The 24599-nt window shown below is 36.1% G+C and overlaps 1 protein-coding gene across 1 annotated transcript; it reads right to left on the reverse strand.

Moving 5' to 3' along the window:
• Positions 1 to 601: 601 nt before the first annotated feature.
• Positions 602 to 4659, reverse strand: LOC149186641 (cytokinin hydroxylase-like). Its single transcript, XM_089409409.1, has 5 exons — positions 4340 to 4659; positions 3421 to 3646; positions 3041 to 3288; positions 1278 to 1662; positions 602 to 1027 (listed from the first exon to the last, which is right to left on the reverse strand). Exons 1-5 carry the CDS (start codon positions 4657 to 4659, stop codon positions 602 to 604), a joined length of 1605 nt encoding a protein of 534 aa, XP_089265535.1.
• Between the last annotated feature and the right edge of the window lie 19940 nt (positions 4660 to 24599).

Consider the following 24599-nt stretch of genomic DNA (forward strand, 5'->3'; position numbering starts at 1 on the left):
GTCTTTCCATTCGTGATAGTTGTACGGTGTTAGGATCGATGCTTTGGGAAACTCCATTTTTCTATTGATTTTCGATCTCCAAGCTGTAATACCTGCAAAATAAAGTATTGGTGCGCCTTTTATCTAGCAACCTGTGAGCTCTAATACCATATAGATGTGTTAGAAAATCTGCACAGATGAATCTAGCTAGTAAAGGTTGAACACACAGCTTTGCAGAGCAAAAACACTAAAAGAAAATCGAAAGAACAAAAAAATAATTCATTAGAAAATAGGTTACAATGCTCATGATATAGCATTACGGGTGAAGATCCCAAGGTAATGCACCATAGGGGTGATCAATGAGAAAACTCTACACCAAGTTCCGGAGACAACTAGCCAGTTGCGGAGTGAAAGAATGAGCAAATCAGGGAGTAAATCATGCAAAAGAACTAACCAATGGCAGAGAAGGTGCAAATCAAAAAGTAAATCATGCAGAAGGAATCTTGTATGTAATCTCATGCTCTAACTAAGAGTCCACATGTAGTTGTGTAGTACTTACAACACAATGTAACTGTTTTACGTTTTAACCTTTTTTAACCTAATTCTTCCATTATTTTATCCATTACAATCGTTCAAAATTGATCGGCACGCCGTGCTTGGGCTTGAGCGTGAGGACACAAATGGGAGCATGCCGATAGTTAGGGGAGAGGGAGAATTTGAAGCGGGAGAGGATCATGGCCACCACAACCTTCGCTTCCATTATAGCAAAGTTCTGTCCCACGCAGACTCGGGGTCCAGAGGAAAATGGTAGAAATCCCATCTTATGCTTGCACGCCTTCTGTACGCCCTCTGCAAACCGCTGTGGATTGAACTCATTTGCATCTTCTCCCCATAATTCTTTGCTGTGATGAATGGCGAGTACGGGAATCCACACGGACATGCCTTTCGGCAACTCCATGTCGCCCACCTTCACGTTCTCGAACGCCTGTCTTGGCAGCAGCGACGCTGGCGTGTACAGTCTCAGTGATTCGTTCAGTATCATTCCTAACTGCGTGCAATCAATAATCCAAACTTATTTAGATTACTACACATTTTCTCAGCAAAAATTACAGTAACATAATCATTATAGTGTTACAATATCAAGCCAATCCCAATTCTGATTCCAAATTGGAATTAGTAGCACAAGGGTCTTGAAACCGTTTCTGCTCATAAAAGATCCAGGCACAGTGAATATAAATCTATGGTGGATTTGATTATAATGTGGTTTGGAAGAATTTGAGCTGGGATGCTAATCTTACAATTTTGAGTTTTGGGAGATCAGCGGCGGTTGGGGGATTTCCGTGGCAAACTTGCAGAGCTTCATCTCGGGCTTTTTGTTGCCATTCGGGACTGGAGGCTAGCAACATCATCGTCCATGTCATGAGAAGGGCGGTGGTTTCGTGGCCCGTGAAGAAAAATGTCTTGCACTCGTCCATTAATTGTTGGTTGGTTAACTTCATGGACGAGGACGAGGATGTCGTCTGTTCCGTTATGGTGAGCATGAGCCCCAGCAGGTCGTTTCCGTACGAGACGCTGCCACCATGATCGACCGAGTCTCGCCTCGCTTGAATGATTTCCTGCAGCACATTCTCTACTTGTTTCTTTCTCTCCTTTATCTCTCTGTTAAATCTCGTAGGAAGAAACCTGCATTGAACAAACGCCAAAAGTGTTAAAACTCCAAGTTCAGCTATCTCCAACTGCCTCCGATCTATATATGCCTGTCATTGTCCTATTAGATCTGTAGTTTTGTTTCGTAGGCCAGTGCTGCTAGATAGGGCTCCAAACCTCGAGTGACGACATTTGACCCACTCGACGCAAAACATGATAAACTTGAAATGCATAAAAACAGACAATTTTTTTCAGATGCCACTCCCATGGAACCCTAATGGGCGATGTGAAACGAGAAACATCACCGACCAAGGATTTCGATATGTTTTTAGGTTGGAACTTGGAATTGAGCTGAGTTCCTAAGGCTGTTGTGAGGAGAAGTGATCAATGACCTCTGGACTGTCAACATTAATAAAGTAAAATTTCAATAGCATTGGATTGTTTGATAGCATGATGTTAATTGATAACTCTGAATGATTTGATTGATTGGCAAGAGCGGATTTTAGCTAGAAAAGCGTGGATGGCGTCAGGAAGGCTCGAGTTCTTTGACCTTCTCTACTTGCATTTAATGCAACCCATTCCTTCGATATTTTTATAGGGGCTGATCCGAAACGGGAATTTTATCATGGTAAAATCAATAATAATAATAATTGGGTTAAGAGACTTATTTTATAGTTTTAGTAAGGAGAAGATGTGTAAGTTTGTCTGTCTATTTAAAAAATTGAAATTCTTACTAATTTCTGTCAAAATAAAAAATTTTAAAATCAGTCTAGATCTATTTAACTCTGGGTTTAGTATGGGCAAAGAGGGATCAAATCCTTCAAGGTGCAAACTTTCTTGTTGGAGTGTAGAATTTGAGGAATATTTTGCACATCCAAGGATTTCATCTCTCTAGGCCTATAATAGATCCAGAGTTAGATGGATCTAGGCTAGTTGAATTTTAATGATACAGTCAAGTGAGAAATCAAATTGGTGTATAAGAGCCTAATTAATTTGCTCTTCCTCTTAAAATTAAAAATAGTTTGTGATTGATTTATGTTAAATCAATAATAATACTACAAGCCAGACACCAATTTGATGTATAAAACCACTCATCCTTACTCTACCCACTCTACCCTACAAAACATACCTACTCTAATTTACTAAAGCATACATATTCTAATCTACCAACCTACATACTTAACCATTATACCCCCAAACTATATACATTTAGTTACTAATATCCAGACTGTTATGTGATGCTGTATGTGGCATAGAGCCCATCAGTAGCTGCTATAAAGGTCGTCAGGATTTCTATACCACCCATGGCAGCATCAAAGACTAACTATCAAGATACGGGCGCCGATTTAGTGTGAGGACAAAATAAGAGACGAAAGTGAAATTCATGGTAATAAGAGAAGGTTAAAAAACAAACCGGTTGCCCGGAAGCCATAAATATTTTCCCGACTGTGATGAAAGCTTCTGCAACAAGTTAAGCTCTTCAAAAATTCGTTCTCCCTTTTCATAACTGCTACCAAATTCTGTGCGAGCGATGATATCGGCCGCAAGCCTGCTTAAAGGTACGGTTACTTCGATTTCTGAAGATCCGTTACTTCTGCTGAGAAGTTCTTCAAAATGGTTGAGCACTTGTCCAGCGCAATCCACCATATATTCCACATGCCCCTGCATTGTTCACAGATTAACTGACTGTAATAAGAAATTTACTACTTAAAATAAAAGGATAGAGCATTAATTCAACAGCATTAATTTTTTAATGACAATATAATGACATGTGTCAGAAGGCTTTTGTATCACCTTCAGTTTGTCGGCGTGGAAAGCTGGGGTAACAACGCGGCGCTGGTGAGCCCATGCCTCTCCGTTGGCCATTAACAGTCCTTTGCCAATGAAATCCTTGCTTCCATTTTGCTGTAACTGAGACTTTCCATAGGTGTATCTATGCTTGGACGATAATATTTCCTTTATCAGTTCTGGTTGGAATACCGCCAACCGTGGCTCGACACCCCACCATAGTACAAATCGCCTCCCTGCACATTGTATCATGCAAATGAATTCCATAAGTAGCCACATGAGCTGATTAAATCGTTTCGTTTCATGCACATTTTATATCATGTGGATGAATACAAGGAATAACCAGACGATCTGAATAGATAGTTTCGTTTTGTTATTTCAATTATTTATGTATCTTACAAGATTCATAACATAGATAATTCACAACTAATTTACGTGAGTAAGAAAATGAAGGTTGTAGGCTTGATACATTGATTAAAATTAAACAGAACATCGATTGAACAAAGAGAGCAAAATCAACTTCCCGAGCAGAAATTCTGACAAACTACCCTATGACGATACTAACCTAAAACCCTAGCTCGAAATTCTGACGAACTACCCGTTGACGATACTAACCTAAGATCCAGGCAGCTTATTATAACGTTGTAAGAAGAAAATTACAGCACTAATACACTATTAATTTAATTTAATTTAATTTAAGTATAGGCAGGGATATTCTAACTAGACTTCAGATTTTTCGGATTTTAAGAATATTTTAGAATAAAACTTAAAAAACTTATTTAATTAATTTAATATTATTTATCAAATTCCAAAATATTTTCAAAATCTATAATTTCATTAATTTTACTCATCCACGAATAATTACCAAAAATTAATTATAAAAAAAACATACGAAGATGAACATACTAGCTACGATAGACTTAACTTACCATATATTTTGGAATACTTAACATAATGCGGTAGAACCCTGTCGACAATGTCGTGGCTCAAGCATTCCATATCATTTGCAGTCTCCTTTTCACGAAGATTGGCAATATCCATAAGGTTGCCAACCAGAAAACTAGGCTGAGGACCCTTCAATCCTTGGCTTTCCATAAATCTTCTAATCCTACGGGGCTCCCAGATATGAACTTTGAAAAACTCTGATACCGCCCCAACAATGATAAAAAACACTACCAAAACTAACGTTTCAATGATAATAAAAACCCATCTGGTGTAATCCGGTCCCGGCACAGTGGATTCCATTGCAAACCAGATTCAAACCTAGGGACAAAACTCAACTGGAAAGTTGGTCTACCAGAAGTGGCACCAGTTGCTATCACAAGCATACATAAAGCTAGTGTTTCAGTTCGTAAACCAGAGCATCACAAGCATATTTATAATGAGTCGGAAACGAAGGAGAGAGGAAACTCTGTGGTTATACGCATAGTATTGTCGCTGTCCCCAATGTATACGCAATTGTCCAGGTAAACTCGCCTTTTTGCAAACGTGAAAATAAAACATAATTTAGAGGAGCACTATCAGCCACGTAGAGCCGGATGATTTCATTCATGACCTCATCGATACAATCTATGACAATAGAATAGAATATAGTTATCAAAATAAACTGTCCCACGCCGAGCGGCAGACACTTAGGGCCTCCTGGACCTATATGGCTAGGGGCGTGATAATGATAACTTTTGCCGGAGGGTATGAATCCCAATTTCGAATGCAGAATTCTAATCCTAGCCGGCAGCTATTCAAAATTAGTTAGAGAGAAGTTTAGTAAAAAGTATGGGGAAAAAGTTGGTAGAAAGAAGAAACATTATATCGGAAATCAATTTTAAGTGTGATTTATAATAAAAAGAATTTATTGAAGTTAATATTTTTTAAAGGTTAAAGGTTTTTATTGTTCAATTAAGGACTAACTCACATCAACTTTGGTGTGAAATAAGCTTGGGAAAAACGGGTGTGTACATTTTGCACATATGGGGCTATGGAATCCGAAAAACATTTGAATTTGGAATGTGATGCATTCAAAGACATCATAGAAAGTTATGAGAACATGTTAGCATTAGTTTTTTGGCATTGTCTATTTAGGGAGGGGATTGTTGGAAAGTTAGGCCAGCTTATCATGGAAAAATATTGAATTGCAAAAAGTGAAAAACAAGAAACTAATAATTTCATATATTATTTTTAATCTAGTAAACCTTAAAATATCATTTCATTTCTAACAAACTCAATAAATAGACTGACCTCAACCTCAAGGATCATAATTTATAGAACATGTTGGCTTCTAGTTCTTTCCTTTGATTTTATGTCTATCGAGTGACCCTGAATCTAGATTAAATTAGTTGCAATTTGCATTGCTTTCTTTCAGGTGTTGTGTGACGAGGCCACAATTTTGTCAGAATGATTAATTAGTTGCAATTTATATTATTTTTTTGTAAGTGTTATTTAACGAGACCACAATTTTATCAGGATGGTTAATTTTTTATTAGAATTCAGCGAATTTTGTTTCCGATAAATCTGAGTGTGGAGTGTTTAAATTTTTTTTAGATAATCTAAATAAATTTAGCAATATTAAGATACCCCAAATATGCTGAAGCTTTAAACTTATAATTCAGATTTTCAAAACGTTCTGCTAGATTTTTTCTCAAAATAATGTCGACATTTCTATTGTTTTGCCGGAGAAATTGTTTGCTGTTTAGACTCCGCGTTTTCTTGGTATCAAATTATGCCATCGCTTTTTCAAAGCGGATAAAATGGCGGGGCCAGTGGTGTCGGCGGCATATACGTGAGCAGCAAATGGCGGAGAGTGAGTTTGTCACTGACACTAACCAATGCCCCAGAACGGTATTTATTGTTCCGCGAGAGCAGCAGCAAACTCAATGCGCTTTCTCCTTTTGTGTGCACATGCATCCGGATATCCACCCTCTGCCGGCCTGCGCTCCTTGCCTCACCGTAATTACCATTGTTTCACAATCGATTTCTCGGCCACCAGACGCTCGAGGGTTTATCCGCCGGCTAACTTTCCAGAAATGGAGGAGACAAGCAAAGCGATTTTTTCAGTCTGAAACCACGTCCTTTTCGGAGAGGATTTCTCGGCGCTTGCTGGATTCCACTGCTGGCGGTCCGGTGCATCTGTAAAATGTTTGCGTACTGCTGGCGTTGCTGTTGATTGTGCCATGGGTCGAATGGTGAGCCCTAGTCTCGAACTGGTGACCAAACAGTCCTTCCTCTCTGCAGCAGGAAACATAATGTGACGTCTCCTACCGTCGCATTCTGTCGGATATGCAAATTGCCTCTCAATATTTGGCTTGCCATTCGCCAATTTGTTTTTTAATAATTGAGTTTAACTTTATGAACAACATTAAAATAACAAATTGGAAAATCGTGCTCTCATAATTGTAAGCGCAGCCAGGGACCGGCGAACGTGGCTTCACAACCAAGGCCCAAATCAGAATGCTTCTAGCCTCTAGGGTTAGGTTTGCTTTGTTTAACTCTGAACCTCTTTGGGGAATATCACTTGTTTTAATTACAATATCTTTATTTTAATGGATTCCCCTCTGATCTATGAGGTTTTGTTTGATGGTGTTAGTTAGAGCTGAAGCATGTTGCGAAACCCGCGAAAAAGAAAAAGATATATAGTGGTATTGATGCAGGTGTGGCTTATCCAAGTCCACACATCGCCCGATCGTACAGGAGGCTCTGAGATCTGTCAAAGGCATTTTGGAAAATGTTAGGTTTTGGACGCCGTGATAGTGCTGTCACTGGAAAACCTAATGCAGCCGACGTATTGTTTTTCTACGTTGGTACAATTATTGAGCATTTGGGTGGCAGATTTGGCCAACAATGGGAACCCATATCGAAATTTGTGTTTGTGGGTGCGCATGATAATCGAAGAGGATTTGCTGTGAGATATTTAAGGGAGGTTTACTGAGCGCCACTCAACTTGCCTCTCTATTTTATCTCGCACCGTATATTTTGGCATTCATTAGTCAAACATTCAATGTGTTTATGGCAGATGGATTTGACCAAACACTTATCCTGCCCTCTATGGATTGGCATTTCAGATATTTAAGGGAGGTTTGACAAGCCGCACTCAACTTGCCTCTCTATTTTATGTCGCATCGGATATTTGGGCATTCATTATTCAAACATTCAATGTGTTTATCATAAACGTATTGGACCAAACACTTATGCTGCTTTCTATGGATTGGCATTTGTAAATAATTTAAGTGTTTCTTCCCTTTTCTATCCTGTGGACATTAGACATACACATACCGTTGCCAAAATTCGTCACATTTCCTCGGGGCACACATTCCATTAATAGTTTATACGTAATTTAAATAGGCATTATGCCTAAAGTAGATGCATAATTTAAACATAAAAATTTCAACAGTGGAAAGGTTGCTCACCACTTTTAAGGTTCGCATGATTATTTAAACTATTGGGACAACTCACGATACCAAAAGAGAAATTTAAGTCTCTTTATATTCTACTATAAAACCATTATTACCCCCAAAATTTAAAATTTAAATTGAAAAAGGTACAAGTGATTTATGTAGATGATACTTAATTTATATGATACCTGGCACCCATAATGCTTTTGTCAATATACGATACTAGCATGTAAATACACTATAATATGATATTTTGGTGTAATAATTTATGGAAATTGAAACTCATGTCTCGTCATTGATAAGTTTCTTTGTCCGTGTTGGCATTTCTAATATGTCTCATTTACATGTCTCCTTATTTTTTAATTTCTTTTGTCCTTATGCATTTTATCATGTCCCATTTATATTTATAGTAAGTTTAATTATCATAGGGGTGAGTTTAGTTATAATGTATTTCTCATTTACTTTATATTTAATTTAAATTTTAAATTATAAATGAATCTAAAAATTTTATTGTATATTTTTTCCAAAATATAATGAATACATTCATATGAAATTTTTAGCATATTTAAGTTACAAAATTGCTCAAAATATTATAATTTTATAAATCTTGTATGTTACTATTTTTAACAAATATTTATACTAAGTTTGAAGGTCATAACATAATTAATGGCCTTTTAAGGATGCAGGGTTTGATATGTATTTGTGATAATTATGATCTCATATTAAGTTGTAGATTGCCAAGGTGATTTGGACAATGTAATAAAAGGTTAAGCACGAATAAAAATTTAGAATTAGGATTCTTTTCTTCCTAGCTTCTATCCAAAAGTTATTTAAGCTAGACTCAATTGAATAAAATTATGATCTATCTATGGAAAAATTGAATACAAAATTAAAAAAACAACATTTTTCCTAAAAAAATTAGGATAATCTATATCAATTTATAGAATTGTACATTTCATTAGCTATGAATGAATAAGTGGACCATATTTAAAAACATTTTTCTTTAAAGAAAAGATAACAAAAATAACAAGAAGTCTATTATAAATAAAAGTATTCATACCTTCAAAAGAAAACACATGTTATAGAACTATACATGTGTTGTTTATGAGAATGTGATATATAAAACCATGCATGCATTATTGATGCATAGACATTATTTTTATATAAAATAATAACGATATAAACTTATGTAATCCCAACATGTTTTATAGAAAAATGTTTAGCACCACAACCTTCCCTTAAGGGTATAGGGACTGTTTTTTTTTCTTGGTCATAATAAAGACCCCAAGACCTATTTCCCTCATGTATATCCATCTAATAGAACTTCAAATATCAATTCGAGGTGAAAGATCGCATATGCAAGGCATATGTCATGGTTGGAGGCCTTGTTTAGTAGACATTAGCCCTAGAATGTTCATTTCCTATGTAAGGCCCTTGTTTTTATTTTTGGACATGGTCTATCCCCCTAGATTGATAATAGATCCCTAAAACCAATTAATGGTGGTTATATCCCACCTAGAATCTAGAGATATGATAATAATACCCTATGTGGTGTTTGGACGCACGTTTTAGGATTTTTGAGCCTAAAAGGTTTTGTTAAATAATTAAGGCCCTTTACGTCCTTCCTTAACCATTATCAAGATCCAAAAATTCATTGGACTTATTCAAAATGACATAATGTCCCTTGGTAACCCCATGGTCATAGTAAAAAATCCCTAAAGAGGGGGATGTTTTATTGGTTGTAGATGTTTTTCATCGAAATTAACCCAAGAAGCATCATTCAGAATACACGTCCCTTTCTATTCTTATATTAATTTTGTTAAACCGCAACACCCATTCCTAGTTAGAAATTAACCTAGTCTTCGTGCTCATATCCCACTTGGAGGTGATGATATCTTATAGTAGTCATATGTGATGGTTTGAGGAGTCATTCATGGAACTTAAGCATGATAGGTAAGTTTTACAACCAAAGGGTTTTTGTTTTCCTTGCATAATTATGTCAAACAACCTCAAACCCATCCATGATGCCCAAGATGTCATAATGGCAACTATATCTAACTTGGATGCTAAAGACCCCATAAAGAGGGATCATGTCATCATTTATAAGTGTTTCTCATGGTGCTTAAGCTTGAGAAGGTTCAACCATGATATAATCTAGTGTTGATTCCGTTTTAACCATGTTTATAACTCAACACTCATTTCTATTGCACGAAACCTACTCAAGGTGCCTATGTTCTAAATAAAGGTCAAACACCCTTTACTGTAAGTTATTTTCTGATGGTTCAATGAGTTGTTCAAACTTTTTGAGATAAAGAAGCTTTAACAAGAGCCTGAGGAACATGTTTTCATTCTTTCATCATGGTCAAGGAACTATTATCCCTCCATGGTGTAGAAATTCCTACCAATGACATTTGTATCCATCTCAAATGCTAAAGACCCTATATAGAAGTGTGGCTTCATCTTATTTTTCATGGTTCCTATTTCTAAGAAGTTTTCTTATTGACCTAAGGGCCTTGTTTCTTTCCCTTGTCATTAGTTAATCTTAAGAACCATTCCTAGTTCTCAAGATATATCCATGGCACAAATATCCCTATAATAGGATAACGATGTCCTATATGGGTTTGGGCGGTGGTTCTAGGAGGTTTTCATAGTTCTTAAGCTTAAGAAACTATGTTTAGGGCCATAGGTTGTTATCTCTCTCTCTCAACCATTGTCAACGACCTGCAGCTACCTTTCCCTCGCCATGACCTTAGCCAAGGCCTCAAGACCCATCCATGGTACATAGAACATCTTAATGACAACCATATCCGACATCCATGCTAGACACTTCCTAATGAAGGCATTTCTTAAAAATTGTATGTGTTGTTTAGGGTGCTTAATCTTAAGAATTTTCAATTGCAGTATATGAACCTTGTTTCCCCCCTTTATAATGTTTATGCCTCAAGATTCATTTCCTCTACAAAATAATTCTGATGCTTCTAATTTCCCACTTAGAGGCTTGTAAATTAATGAAAATGCAGCAAGAAATTCTCAATTTGATTTTGCCTTGATTAAATTGAAAAAAATTGAATTTCCACCTCAACAGATAACTTGGATGCAGTTAACTTGTGTGGCATAGCTTGTATCACCTACTTTGCTCAATAAATTTGAGTTGGAGGAGTTAGAGTTCAGTTAAGCATGTGTGATGCTAATTTTTAGCAATCAAACTCATTTATCTAAAGTTGCTTTCACTTAAACTAGTCCCAACTATTGGAGGAACTAGTGGAAGGTCAGTTGTGCACTGGGACTTCAGTCAAGCTTAGTGATCATCCGTTTAACTGATCAATCAGCCCAAAATAGCTAGTGCATGCAGAGAATTTGAGTTACCTAGTTGAGGTGGAGATTCCAAGGTAGTGTAAGATCATTTGTAGACTATTTCGAAGTGTACAAGTGTCGCATGCAACCTGGTGATCAATCTTGGGAGTTTCCCAATCCATTTTGGATAAATTCCTAAATAATAGGGGCCTAATTTCTCAAGGAATTGCAAAAGGAAATAGGGGCACAAGAAGAGGCAGAAAATGACTAAATCTAGGTCAAAGCTTCTCAGTGAGCAGAGAGATAGGTTATGCACTTGTAGGTTGTGCTCAATTGAGAAAAAAAATTGTAATACATCTCTATTCATCAGATTAATGCAAGAAAGAATTGTGTTTTTCAGTGATTTGCTTTCCCGTGGAAAAATATTATTTTCATGTGTGTGATTTCTTATTGCATGCATGAAGTTTTTGTTCTAGATTGTGAATTACTTTCCATAGACCAGTAGAGTAGGTTTGTGTCTTGTGATTTTGATTAAAATTTCATGAGCGGTTGCAAATATACACCATAATTTCTACATGGTATCAAGGTAGGATTCACAATAGTGTAGAAACTTAAAACTTGTTTCTCAGGAGGCTGGAATTTGGAGCTCATTGCAGTAGAATTTCTTTAGAATTTGAGAAGACGGACTTTAATGGGCTAAGGCTAGAGTATGCCTTGGAAGGAACCTATAATTTTGTTGCATGGGAGGATTACATGGAGGCAATATTGGATGAAAATGGATTGCTAAAATACAACAAGATAGATGTTGCAAAATCATTGGATTTTGATGCCCACAACCTTGGTCAGGGGAAGAAATATGTAGCCAAGGCGAGGAGAATAATCTTGGAGGGGGTATGGGATCACGTTTTCTCAAATATCCATAGAAAAGAAACTACATTCGCTATGTAGAAAGCAGTGAAAAAATTGTTTGAGAATAATAGTGACCACAGGGAGCTATCACTTAAGGATAACTTTGAAGTATCAAGATGAAGAAGAATGACATTATTTCGCAGTATCCAAGAAATTTCACACAATGTCGTAGTGAACTTGACGAGGTCAGTGTTAATGTTCTTGAAAAAGACTTGGTAAGCTTAGCACTTTGGAGCCTTCCCAAGAGATGGCATAGATATGAAGATTTGATGAATGGGAGGGAGAAACTACCAAATTTGGAGCGCTTATGATCTAATTTGGTTTAGAAGGAAATAAGATGGAATACCAGAAATGGGACTTCATCTAAGCGTGAGGATGAAGAAAAAATTACAATGGATCGAAAGGAAAAGAAAGGAAAAGGGAAGAAATATCAATCCAAACCAGAATTCAATCAAGGGGCAAAGAATAAAAAAAATTCCAAAATAAAATGCTTCCATTGTCATGAATTCAAGCATTATGCCATGAAGTGTCCACACTAAAAGGAAAGTAAGAAGACCTCAGGGGGAGCAGCAGGTGAAGTCTTGGCTTCACAGTTCAAGGTTGAATTTACCGATATTGCATCCATGGCTAGTACAACGATGGAGAGCATGTGGTACTTGGACTCAGGTGCATCGTTCCACATGACAGGGTGTAAATATTTTTTTAGTGACGTAGAAGAAAAATATTTGCAGATGCAAATGGGGTTGGGGGATGGCAGAAGGTATAATTTGATAGAGGTTGGTACAATCACCTTTCAAAGGGAGTCGGGCTCCCCCCTCAGGCTTAAGGATGTCATGTTTATTCCGGGCTTAAAGAAAAATCCCATCTTTGTTGCATTTTTTGAAGACCATGGTTATGATGTGATCTTCAACAAAGAAAAGGAATTCTTGAGACATATAGGCAAGGAACAGATGAATCATATCAGGGTTCATGTCAAGGACCTATGTAAGTTAGATGTGGAAGAATGTGTTGAATTAAGCACAAAGGAAGAGACGGTGCAGAGACGTGATGTCGATGAAATTTGGCACAAAAGACTTGGCCATTTGCATCATGGTGCCTTAAAGATTATGTGGCAAAGAAAAACAAGCCTCCCCAAAGGAGCACTTGAGCAACAGGATGTATGCAATGTCTGTACTTTGGGGAACTACAAAAAATACACATTCCATGATTGGGACATCAAAGCACATGGAGTCCTAGAAAGGATCCACTATGATGTTTATGGACTTCTCTCGAGAGCCTCCACTACCATACAATTTTTTTTTTCATTTTTTTGATGATTTCTCACAAAAGTGTTGGATCTTCTCCATGTGGAAGAAAGATGAGATGTTCTTGAAGTTCATAGAATTCAAGGCACTGGTTGAGAAAGAAACTGACAAGAAGGTGAAGGATTTTAGGAGTGATAATGGATTTAAGTACGTGTCGAATGAATTTAAAAAAAAAATTGTAAAAGAAAGCATTCCATGAGAGTTGATAGCACCCCACAACCCACAACAGAATGGGGTGGCTAAGAGAAAGAACCGTAGCATTGCGGGAGCAACGATAGTGATGTTGCATGACCAAGGCATACCTATGCATTTGTGGGCCAAGGCATGCAACATAACAACATATTTGTAGAACTAGAGTCCTCAACATATTTTAGGCATGATTAAACCAGAGGAGGCTTTCTTGGGGAGAAATTCAGATGTGTTGCATTTCAAAATTTTTGGAGCCTCTATGTACTGCCATGTCTCCAAATAATCAAGTAAGAAGCTAGATTCGACAACAAAATTGGGGATATTTGTGGGTTACACATAAACTCCCAAAAATTATCGTGTGTACTTTCCATCCCTCAGAGGGATAGTTGTGGTTAAGAATGTAAATTTTGATGAGGGGAAATTGATGCGGTGCTCTCTTGAGAGGGAGCTTCAAATCCCACTAGAAGAGGAGATTTTAGCTCCAAAGGAGGAACCTCAGGAAGTTGTGAAGCAACAAAAAATTGAGTTGTAGAGAGTGGAGATAACCTATTAAGAAGAACCATCCAGAGAAGGAAGAAAAAGAACCAGGGAAGCTAAGACACTTGTGCAGGATGCAAGGGAGAATGTGGGTGCTCCTTCAAATCAGCGCAAGTAGAGAAGGTCACATGATCGGTACACTAGCTATATGGCTCTAATGACTGAGCTTGTAGAGACTGAGCCATCCTCTTTCAAGGAAGAAATAAAGAAACCTATATGGGTTGATGCAATGGTGGAGGAATATGAATCCATTGTAAAGAGCAATGTCTGGGAAGTGGCCCCAAGACTAGCAGATAAATTTGTTTTGGGTTCGAGATGGATCTTCAAGGTGAAGCAGGTAGTAGACAGGAGCATAGAGAATTATAAGGACATATTTGTCACTAAGGGGTACTCTCAAGTTGAGGGAATTGACTATGAGGATACCTTTTGTCCTACAACAAGGTACTCATCCATTAGATCAATTATTGCTCTAGCTACAAAGATGGGGTGGAAGATCCACCAGATGGATGTAAAAACAAAATTTATCAACGAAGTTATTAAGGAGGTGTACATTGAGCAACCAGGAGTTCTTAATACATTTGATTGAGAGTCTCATGTGTGAAGACTCAAGCGAGCATTGTATGGTCTCAAACAAGCACATCGTGCCCTGTACACCAAGATCAATAGCTATCTCACCAGTTTGGGCTTCAACAAAAGTGAAGCAGATGCCAACCTCTATCATATCTTGGTAGAAAGTGTTATCACTTCATAATTCCTCCAATTTTAGGAGACGAACCTGAAGGTAACCACAAACCATTTTAAACCTAGAATCTAACCCTTCCAGCTTCAGAGAGGGCTCTCTCTGTATGAATCTTCAGTCACTTATGTGAGTGGTTGCCTTAGCTTTTAGGGTAGGTATTGAAATTATAGAGGAATAGGTTTTAATGGTTTAATGGTAGGGAAGATGGAAAATTCATTTGGCATGGAGTCATATTGAGCTAATGATTTTCAATAATATGATGGGAAAATGAGGAATCCTTAGACAGGGGAAAGGTAGGAAATCCTTATGGTGTCTTTATCAAAATTTGTTGTAGAGAGGTGAGTAGAGGAATAGTTGAATTAATAACATCTAAAGCATCTATAAAAGGATAATTTTAGATATTACAATGGAAGAAAAACACTAAATTATTCAATGAGCCATAACATAACATTTAATAGTGAATTCTAAAAAAAAAATTCTTAACTAAACACTAAAGACATGACTTTTAAGCATTGTTATAACAAGAGAAAAACTCACATATACAGGAGAAAACGTCACCATAATAAATTGACACATGAATCCCTGTAAAAGTAGACTTTAACCTTCATCATTCACTAAAACTTAATGAAAATGTAAAATGCACAGTGTCTTCTCTATCAAACCCTGACCAATCCAACCTTTTGCACACTAAAATTAATGAACTATATAAAATTGTCTCATCCCTGGACTTAGGGGATCGGGTTCAGCCATTTCCCCAAAGATAAAGTTAGATACATTATATTTATTAACTACCTGCTTGGAAATAGGGACCAAATTTCTGGAAAATAGGGGTCAAAGATTAGATCATGTATCTCGAATAATGATATATGTTACAAAACTGAAGGAGGTTTTGCATATTCACTTGTTCGTGAGATAAAACTCTCTCCGTTTTCAAAAATTATTCTCTAGATACTTAGAATCTACACCCAATGATCATCACTAAAACAAGAAATAACGAAATCTAAAAAATAGGTTGTAAAGATTCATTCGAATATTCCAATATGAGTTTTTTTTATTTATATAGTTTTTGAGAAAAAAACAATTTTAAGTTTTCAAAATTCATATCCATTTTATCAAAACTAAATCTTGAAGTTAACTACTAAAATAGTAAGAAACACAACAAATCCCCTATAGAAAAAACACAGCAAGCTTCCTTTTCATACTTTATAATAAATTCTTGAATCTCGAATCTACAAGACACTTAAGGAAACTTGTCATAACCATGATAATAAATTTAATAAGGCTTGGATTCGAATTTCAAGATCAAATTGTTGACTGTGTGGAAGTGCAATGCATTCACTGTGCTACTTCAAAGCACAATGAATTTATGATTTGCATGCCTTTGATGTCCTCCTAGGCTTCTGAATGTATCAAGCATGTGAAAAATGACCTGAAAATCATCAAATAACTATTGGATAACATCTCTTCATACTGTAAAGTCTCATCCTTGAAAAACATCAGCTACAGTAGAAGCAAAGTGCCTAAGCACAACGAATTTCCACCTACATATGTTTGACTAAGTGCTGGGATCTCTGGCTAAGGAAAATATTTTTCTGATGATATTGAATGTCTTAAAAACATCCTTGAGCCTCCATACATAAGAAATATCACACAAACCCTAATCCTCTATCAAATTTTAATGTTTTGACATTAACACAAAAAAATTCATGTGTTATTGTTTAAATGGCTTCCTTTGCAAAATGTCTCATAAGCTTAAGAGATATGATTTATTATGATTACAAAGAGAATGTTGAGAAAACAGCCGACAGAGAGAATGTTTATAATTATTATTACAAAATGTAATAAATTAGTTTAAAGTTTTTTAATAAAGATACATGAATATGGATTAATATGATATGATATAATGTTAAATAATTAGGTTATTTTTAAAGTTCAAGAATTTTTCAATAATATCAAATAATGTCAAATAATTAGTTTATTTAATTTAATGTACTAATTTTTAATTTTCAAGAATTTTTTAGGGTGTATATTTTTAATAATATGAAACAATATCAAATAATTAGTTTATTTAATTTCAAGCACATTTAATGTCTTCATTTTCAACACTTTTAATTTATAATCTTATTTTCAATATTTTTAATTTAATATTATCCGTCGGAAGATCAGTTTCACTCGCACATTTTTATCCTGATCATGAACCTTAGGTGCAGGTTCAAAACTTCAATCTTCAAGTCAACATGGATGGGATATATCAGGAAAATACAATACAACAAGATACCAAACGCAAAAGTCTAAGATCTGAAACTTGGGGTTGTTAAGCTATTTTTTGGGTATAAAGTGAAGAAAATAGAAAATGGTATTTTTATTTCTCAAACAAAGTATGTAATAGACATTTTGGAGATGTTTAATATGCAGAACAACAAGTCTCCACCAACTCCAACTGTCATGGGGTTGAAATTAAGAAAGGAAGATTGCAACAACTATGTCAATCTGACACTCTACAAAATTATGGTTGGCAACTTGATGTATTTTCCATCATCTAGGCCTGACATAACATATGCAGTGAGTGTGGTGTCAAGGTTCTTAGAGACACCCAAGGATACAAATTGGCAAGTAGCTAAAAGGATTTTAAGGTATGTTAATGGCGAAAAGGAGTATGGTATTTTGTAGACCACAACAAATAATTTTAGGTTGGCTGGTTACACTAACAGTGATTGGGAAGGAAGTGTTGATGATAGAAAGAACACTTTAGGATTTGTTTTTCATTTTGTGTTCGGGATCCATTTCATGGGCCTCCAAGAAGCATCCGATAGTGTCATTGTTAACTATAGAAGTTGAATATGTCGCCACAATAGTAGAAGTGTGTCAAGCAGTTTGGATGAGAAAAATGTTGAGGGATTTATGTCATGAACAAGAGGGAACAACAATTATTTTCTGTGACAACAATTCCGCAATTTCACTATCAAATAATTCTTTTTTTCACAAAAGAAGCAAGAACATTAACACTAAATATCATTTTATTAGAGAATTGATTACCAATGGTGAAATTGTGTTGCAGCACTATAGGTCGCAAGATAAATTCGTTCATATCTTCACATAGCAATTGGCACATGAAATTTTGTACATGTAAGAGAGTGATTAGGTATAGTGAATCTCGGTAGTTTTGATTAAGGGTGAGTGTTGGAAAATTAATCTCAGCCACCACGTTAAATAAAGTGAGAGAAACCATCCTTGTGATACACAAATAAATCAAGCAAGTAGACTTTTATTGCAGGTTGGGGATTTTGTTTGTAGGCCGAAATAAAATTCTAAGTGGGAGTACATAGTTCCCATTCCACAACACATTAGATAATTAAGAACAAATGTGCATTTAATGCAGGGTTGGTAAAACTTATGGCTAGACATTTATAAATTTATAACTTACAACATCTGCAAGTTATGTTTTAGTACAAACCCCTATCCTAGGTTTTAAATGTTTTTTAATACATTTTGAACAAACAAGTATGTAAATGTATGTTGCTAAGTTGTTCTCGCAAGTTTGAGAAAAGAGATAACTAGCAACATGTACAAGTTATGTTTTAGTACAAATGCCCATCCTAGGTTTTAAATGTTTTTTCTTGTCATGTATTAAAATATTAAAAATATACATTTTGAACAAACAAGTATGTTGCTAAGTTGTTGTGGCAAGTTTGAAAAAAGAGAGAAAATCATAGAGCAATTTGGAGTGGGGCCTAAATATAATTTAGTTACCGGTTTTACAATTACTCACCAACACTAGGTGAAGTGTAAATCTAAGTAAGAATTCATAGTTTTACTTGATGAAGGAGATGTAGCCTCCATTTCTCATATGAATACATTTTCTCGTGTTTTTTAAATTATAATCTAAAATATAGCGAATGCATTTTCCTGTGTTTTTGAAATTATAATTTAAACTACTATGTTTTTATTTTGTTTTAGTGTGTGTAAAATTTTGAGGTTTTAACTAAGCAAGTCAAACTGTGAATCGATATTTAAGTATACTTAAAAATATATATGATTTATGAATACAATTTAAACAATGAAAAATTACACATTTTTTTTTTCACTCTAAAATAAATTTGTACAGGAAAAAATTAGATCCCTCACAACTCATATTAAATCAGTGCTTAAAAATAAATCTATGCTAGTTAAATATTTCATCAATGTTTGATATCTCCTCTACTGGTTAAATATTTCATAAGTGTTTGATCTCTCAATCGCAGATCAAACAGTGTTATGAATAATTCCCTTGGCCTTTTAATGATGATTGCCATTCACTTTGTTTCAAGAGTTCTTAATGGTCAGCATAGATTTTTAATCCAGAGCTACTCATATTGTACATGTTTCTTAAAGCTGAATGGCATTTTCTATTATAATTTCTTCCGTATAGGCAGTAACGTTGCTTTTAACATAGAATCGCACCGTTATTAATATACGTCGGCAATCTAGCTATCTCGTTCAGAAAACACTTTGGCAGTGTAGTAGGTTTGGGTAGCAAGAGTTTGTTTCTTGGCAAGCTAGGGGCTTGCAGACTACCGTGTCGGTCGTGTAATCACTCTGCATCTGCAATCATGTCCGGGATTGCCCTGTAAATGGTTTGTTTATCATTTGAATAGAATTAAGCGTCACTTAAACGCTGGTATATTCCAACACAGCTATTCTATGAACGAAACATATTTCATGTTATATTTTAATTAGGTTTTGGTTTTCCAATGTATTGGAAGAAAATTTAGCATTAGATTAGAGTGTACAGATTACGTCTCCAAATTGTGATTCCATAACATTTTAATATTAACGAGAAGTTATGATTGGGAAAAACTAAAATAGATCAAATTTATATTATTCCATTATTTTATGTCATTACATTATTCCCAATCATCATTATAATACCCATGGCTATGTAATACGCATGGCTATGAGCTTATTTCCATTGCTGATTCTTGGAATATCTGGCAATAGAACGGATATGGATGGATATTACTCTATTACTCCATGCCATTGTTATAATGTTCATGACTCCGGAACTTATCTAGATTACCAATTCCCGAATATTCAGCAATAAGACAAATATGAACACAGCCCCCATATCCGTCTTATTAGCAATCGGGATAAAGATGCGCGCGGCTGGCAGACATATTACTTCATGTCTTTCTTAAGTGTGCAGTATAACCGTTTTACGTTTTGACTTTTAAAACCTAGCTCTATCTGTATAGTCACTATTCTAATGCTAGTGGCATAGTGTGCAGTGTAACTGTTTTACGTTTTGGCCTTTTTAACCTAACTCTTCCAGTATTGTATCTATTACAATCGTTCAAAACTGATGGGCACGCCGTGCTTGGGCTTGATCGTGACGCACACTCGTACATAGGAAAATGGTAAAAATCTCATTTTATGTTTGCAAGTTTTTTGCAAACTATATAGTGATAGAGTAGGTTTGTGTTTTGTGATTTTGATTAAAATTTCAAGAGCAGTGGCAAATATATTGTAAATTTTATATGATATCAAAATAGGATTCACATTAATGTAGAAATTTCGAAGTTGTTTCTCATGAAGCTTGAATTTAGAGCTCATTGTAGGATGGACTTTATTGAACTAAAGCTAGAGTATGCCTTGGGAGGAACCTATGATTTTGTTGCATGGAAGGATTACATGGAGGCAGTATTGGATGAAAATGGATTGCTAAAATACACCAAGACAGATGTTGCAAAATCATTGGGTTTTGATGCTCACAACCTTGGTTAGGGGAAGAAATATGTAGCCAAGGCGAGGAGAATAATCTTGGAGCGAGTATTGGATCACGTTTTCTCAAATATCGACAGAAAAGAAACTACATTCGCTATGTGGAAAGCAGTGACAAAATTGTTTGAGAATAATAGTGACCATAGGAAGCTGACACTTAAAGATAAACTTCGAAGTATCAAAGTAAAGAAGAATGACATTATTCTGCAGTGTCCAAGAAAGTTCACACAATGTCGTAATGAACTTGACGAGGTCAATCTTCATGTTCTTGAAAAAGACTTGGTATGTCTAACCCTTTTGAGTGTCTTTTGAGCCTTCCCAAGAGATGGCATAGATATCAAGATTTGGTGAATGGGAGGGAGAAACTACTAAATTGGGAGCGCTTATGATCTAATTTGGTTTAGGAGGAACTAAGACGGAATACCAGAAAAGGGACTTCATCTAAGGGTGACGACGAAAAAAAATTTGCAATGGCTCGAAAGGCAAAGGAAGGAAAAGGAAAGAAATATCAATCCAAACCAGAATTCAGTCAAGGGGAAAAGAACAAAAAAATTTCCAAAATAAAATGCTTCCATTGTCATGAATTAAGGTATTATGCCATGAAGTGTCCACACAAAAAGACAAGTAAGAAGACCTCAGGGGGAGCAACAGGTGAAGCCTTGGCTTCATAGTTCGAGGTTGAATCTACCCTTATTGCATCCATGGCCAGCACAGTGATGGGGAGCGTGTGGTACTTGGATTCAGGTGCATCGTTCCACATGACACGGTGTAAAAAAAAAATTAGTGGCGTAGAAGAAAAATATTTGCAGATGCACATGGGGATGGGGGATGGCGGAAGGTATAATGTGATAAAGGTTGGTACAATCACCTTTCAGAGGGAGTCAGGCTCCCCCCTCAGGCTCAAGGATGTCATGTTCATTCCGAGCCTAAAGAAAAATCCCATCTTTGTTGCATTTTTTGAAGACCATGGTTATGATGTGATATTCAACAAAGAAAAGGAATTCCTGAGACATATAGCCATGGAACAGATGAATCATATCAGGGTTCATGTCAAGAACCTATATAAGTTAGATGTGGAAGAGTGTGTTGCATTAAGCACAAAGGAAGAGATGGTGCAGAGACGTGATGTCGGTGAAATTTGGCACAAAAGACTTGGCCATTTGCATCATGGTGCCTTAAAGATTATGTGGCAGAGAAAAACAAGCCTCCTCAAAGGAACACTTGAGCAACAAGATGTATGCAATGTTTGTACTTTGGGGAACTACAAAATATACACATTCCATGATTGGGACATCAAAGCACATGCAGTCCTAGAAAGGATCCACTATAATGTCTATGGACCTTTCTCGAGAGCCTCCACAGCCATACACAAATATTTTATCTTTTATTAATGATTTCTCACAGAAGTGTTGGATCTTCTCCATGCAGAAGAAAGATGAGATGTTCTCAAAGTTCATAGAATTCAAGGCACGGGTTGAGAAAGAAACTAACAAGAAGGTGAAGGCTTTCAGGAGTGATAGTGGAGGTGAGTACGTGTCGAATTAATTTAAAAATTTGTGTAAAAGAAAGCATTCCATAAGAGTTGATAGTACCCCACAACCCACAACAGAGTGGGGTGGCTAAGAGAAAGAACCGTAGCAATGCGAGAGCAACGAGGGTAATGTTGCATGACCAAGGCCTACCTATGCATTTGTGGGCTAAGGCATGCAACATAACAAAATATTTGTAGAAACTAGAGTCCTCAACATATTTTAGGCATGATTAAACTGAAGGAGGCTTTCTTGGGGAGAAATTTAGATGTGTTGCATTTTAGAATTTTTGGAGGGTCTATGCACTGCCATGTCTCCAAATAATCAAGTAAGAAGTTAGCGTCTACAACAAAATTTGGGGTATTTGTGGGTTACACATAAATTCCAAACAATTACCGTGCATACTTTCCATCCATCAGAGTGATAGTTGTGGTTAAGGATGTAAAATTTGATGAGGGGAAAGTGATGCGATGCTCTCTTGAGAGGGAACTTCAAATCCCACCAGAAGAGGAGATTTTAGCTCTAAAGGAGGAACCTCAAGAAGTTGTGGAGCAACAAAAAAATGGGGAGTAGAGAGTGGAGATAGCCTCTCAAGAACCATCCAGAGAAGGAAGAAAAAGAACGAGGGAAGCTGAGAGACTTGTGCAGGATGCGAGGGAGAATGTGGGTGCTCCTTCAAATCAACGCAAGTAGAGAAGGTCACATGATCGGTACACTAGCTAGATGGCTTTAATGACTGAGCTTGTAGAGATTGAGCCATCCTCTTTCGAGGAAGAAATAAATAAACCTGTATGGGTTGATGCAATGGTGGAGGAATATGAATCCATTGCAAAGAGCAATGTTTGGGAAGTGGTCCCAAGACTAGCAGATAAATTCGTTGTGGGTTCGAGATGGATCTTCAAGGTGAAGCAGGTAGTAGACGATAGAATAGAGAAGTATAGGGACATATTTTTTGCTGAGGGGTACTCTCAAGTTGAGGGAATTAACTATGAGGATACCTTTTGTCCTACAACAAGGTACTCATCCATTAAATCAATTATTGCTCTGGCTACGTAGATGGGGTGGAAGATCCACCAAATGGATGTAAAAACAAAATTTTCAACAAAGTTATTAAGGAGGAGGTTTACATCAAGCAACCAGAAGTTTTTAAGACATTTGATCGAGAGTTTCATATGTGAAGACTCAAGCGAGCATTGTATGGTCTCAAACAAGCACATCATGCCTGGTACACCAAGATCAATAGCTATCTCACTGGTTTGGGCTTCAATAAAAGTGAAGCGGATGCCAACCTCTATCATATCTTGGTAGAAAGTATTATCACTTTGTAATTCCTCCAATTTTAGGAGAGGAACCCAAAGGTAACCACAAACCATTTTAAATCTAGAATCTAGCCCTTCCAGCTTTAGAGAGGGCTCTCTCTATGTGAATCTTCAGTCACTTATGTGAGTGATTGTCTTATATTTTAGGCTAGGTATTGAAATTATACAGGAATAGATTTTAATGGCTTAATGGTAGGGAAGAGGGAAAATTCATTTGGCATGGAGTCATATTGAGCTAATGATTTTCAGTGATACGATGGGAAAATGAGGAATCCTTATACAGGGGAAAGGTAGGAAATCCTTATGGTGTCTTTATCAAAATTCATTGTACAGAGGTGAGTAGAGGAATAGTTGAATTGATAACATCTAAAGCATCTAGTAAAGGATAAATTTTAGATATTACAATGGAAGAAAAACACTAAATTATTCAGTGAACCATAACATAACATTTAATAGTGAATTCTAAAACAAATTTTGCTTAACTAAACACTGAAGACATGACTTTTAAACATGGTTATAACAAGAGAAAAACTCACATACACAAGAGAAAACATCACCATAATAAATTGACACATGAATCCCTGTAAAAGTAGACTTTAACCTTCATCATTTACTGAAACTTAATGAAAATATACAATGCACAGTGCCTTCTCTATCAAACCTTGATCAATCCAACCTTTTTCACACTAAAATTAATGAAATATATACAACTGTCTCATCCCTGGACTTAAGGGGTCGATCTCGACCATTTCCCCAAATATAAAGTTAGATACATTAGATTTAGAAATTGCCTACTAGGAAATAGAGACCGAATTTTTGGAAAATAGGGGTCAAAGATTAGATCATATCTCTCGAATAATGATATCTGTTACAAACCAAAGGAGGTTTTGTATATTCACTTGTTCATGAGATAAACTTCTCTCTGTTTTCAAAAATTATTCTCTAGATACTCAGAATCTGCACCCAAGGATCATCGCTAAAACATGAAATAACAAAATCTAAAAAATAGGCTGTAAAGATTCATTTGAATATTCCAATATATGACACCTTGAAGCAACTGAAGGAGTTTTTTTTATTTATATAGTTTTTGACAAAAAAAAAATTTAAGTTTTCAAAATTCATATCCATTTTATCAAAACTTAATCTTGAAGTTAACTACTAAAACAGTAAGAAACGCAACAAATCCCTTATAGAAAAACGCAATGAGCTTCCTTTTCATACTT

Source organism: Pinus tabuliformis, chromosome 3_1, assembly GCF_031772625.1.
Source record: "Pinus tabuliformis cultivar Carrire ecotype Pingquan chromosome 3_1, CPIR1, whole genome shotgun sequence".
NCBI classification, from domain to species: domain Eukaryota; kingdom Viridiplantae; phylum Streptophyta; class Pinopsida; order Pinales; family Pinaceae; genus Pinus; species Pinus tabuliformis.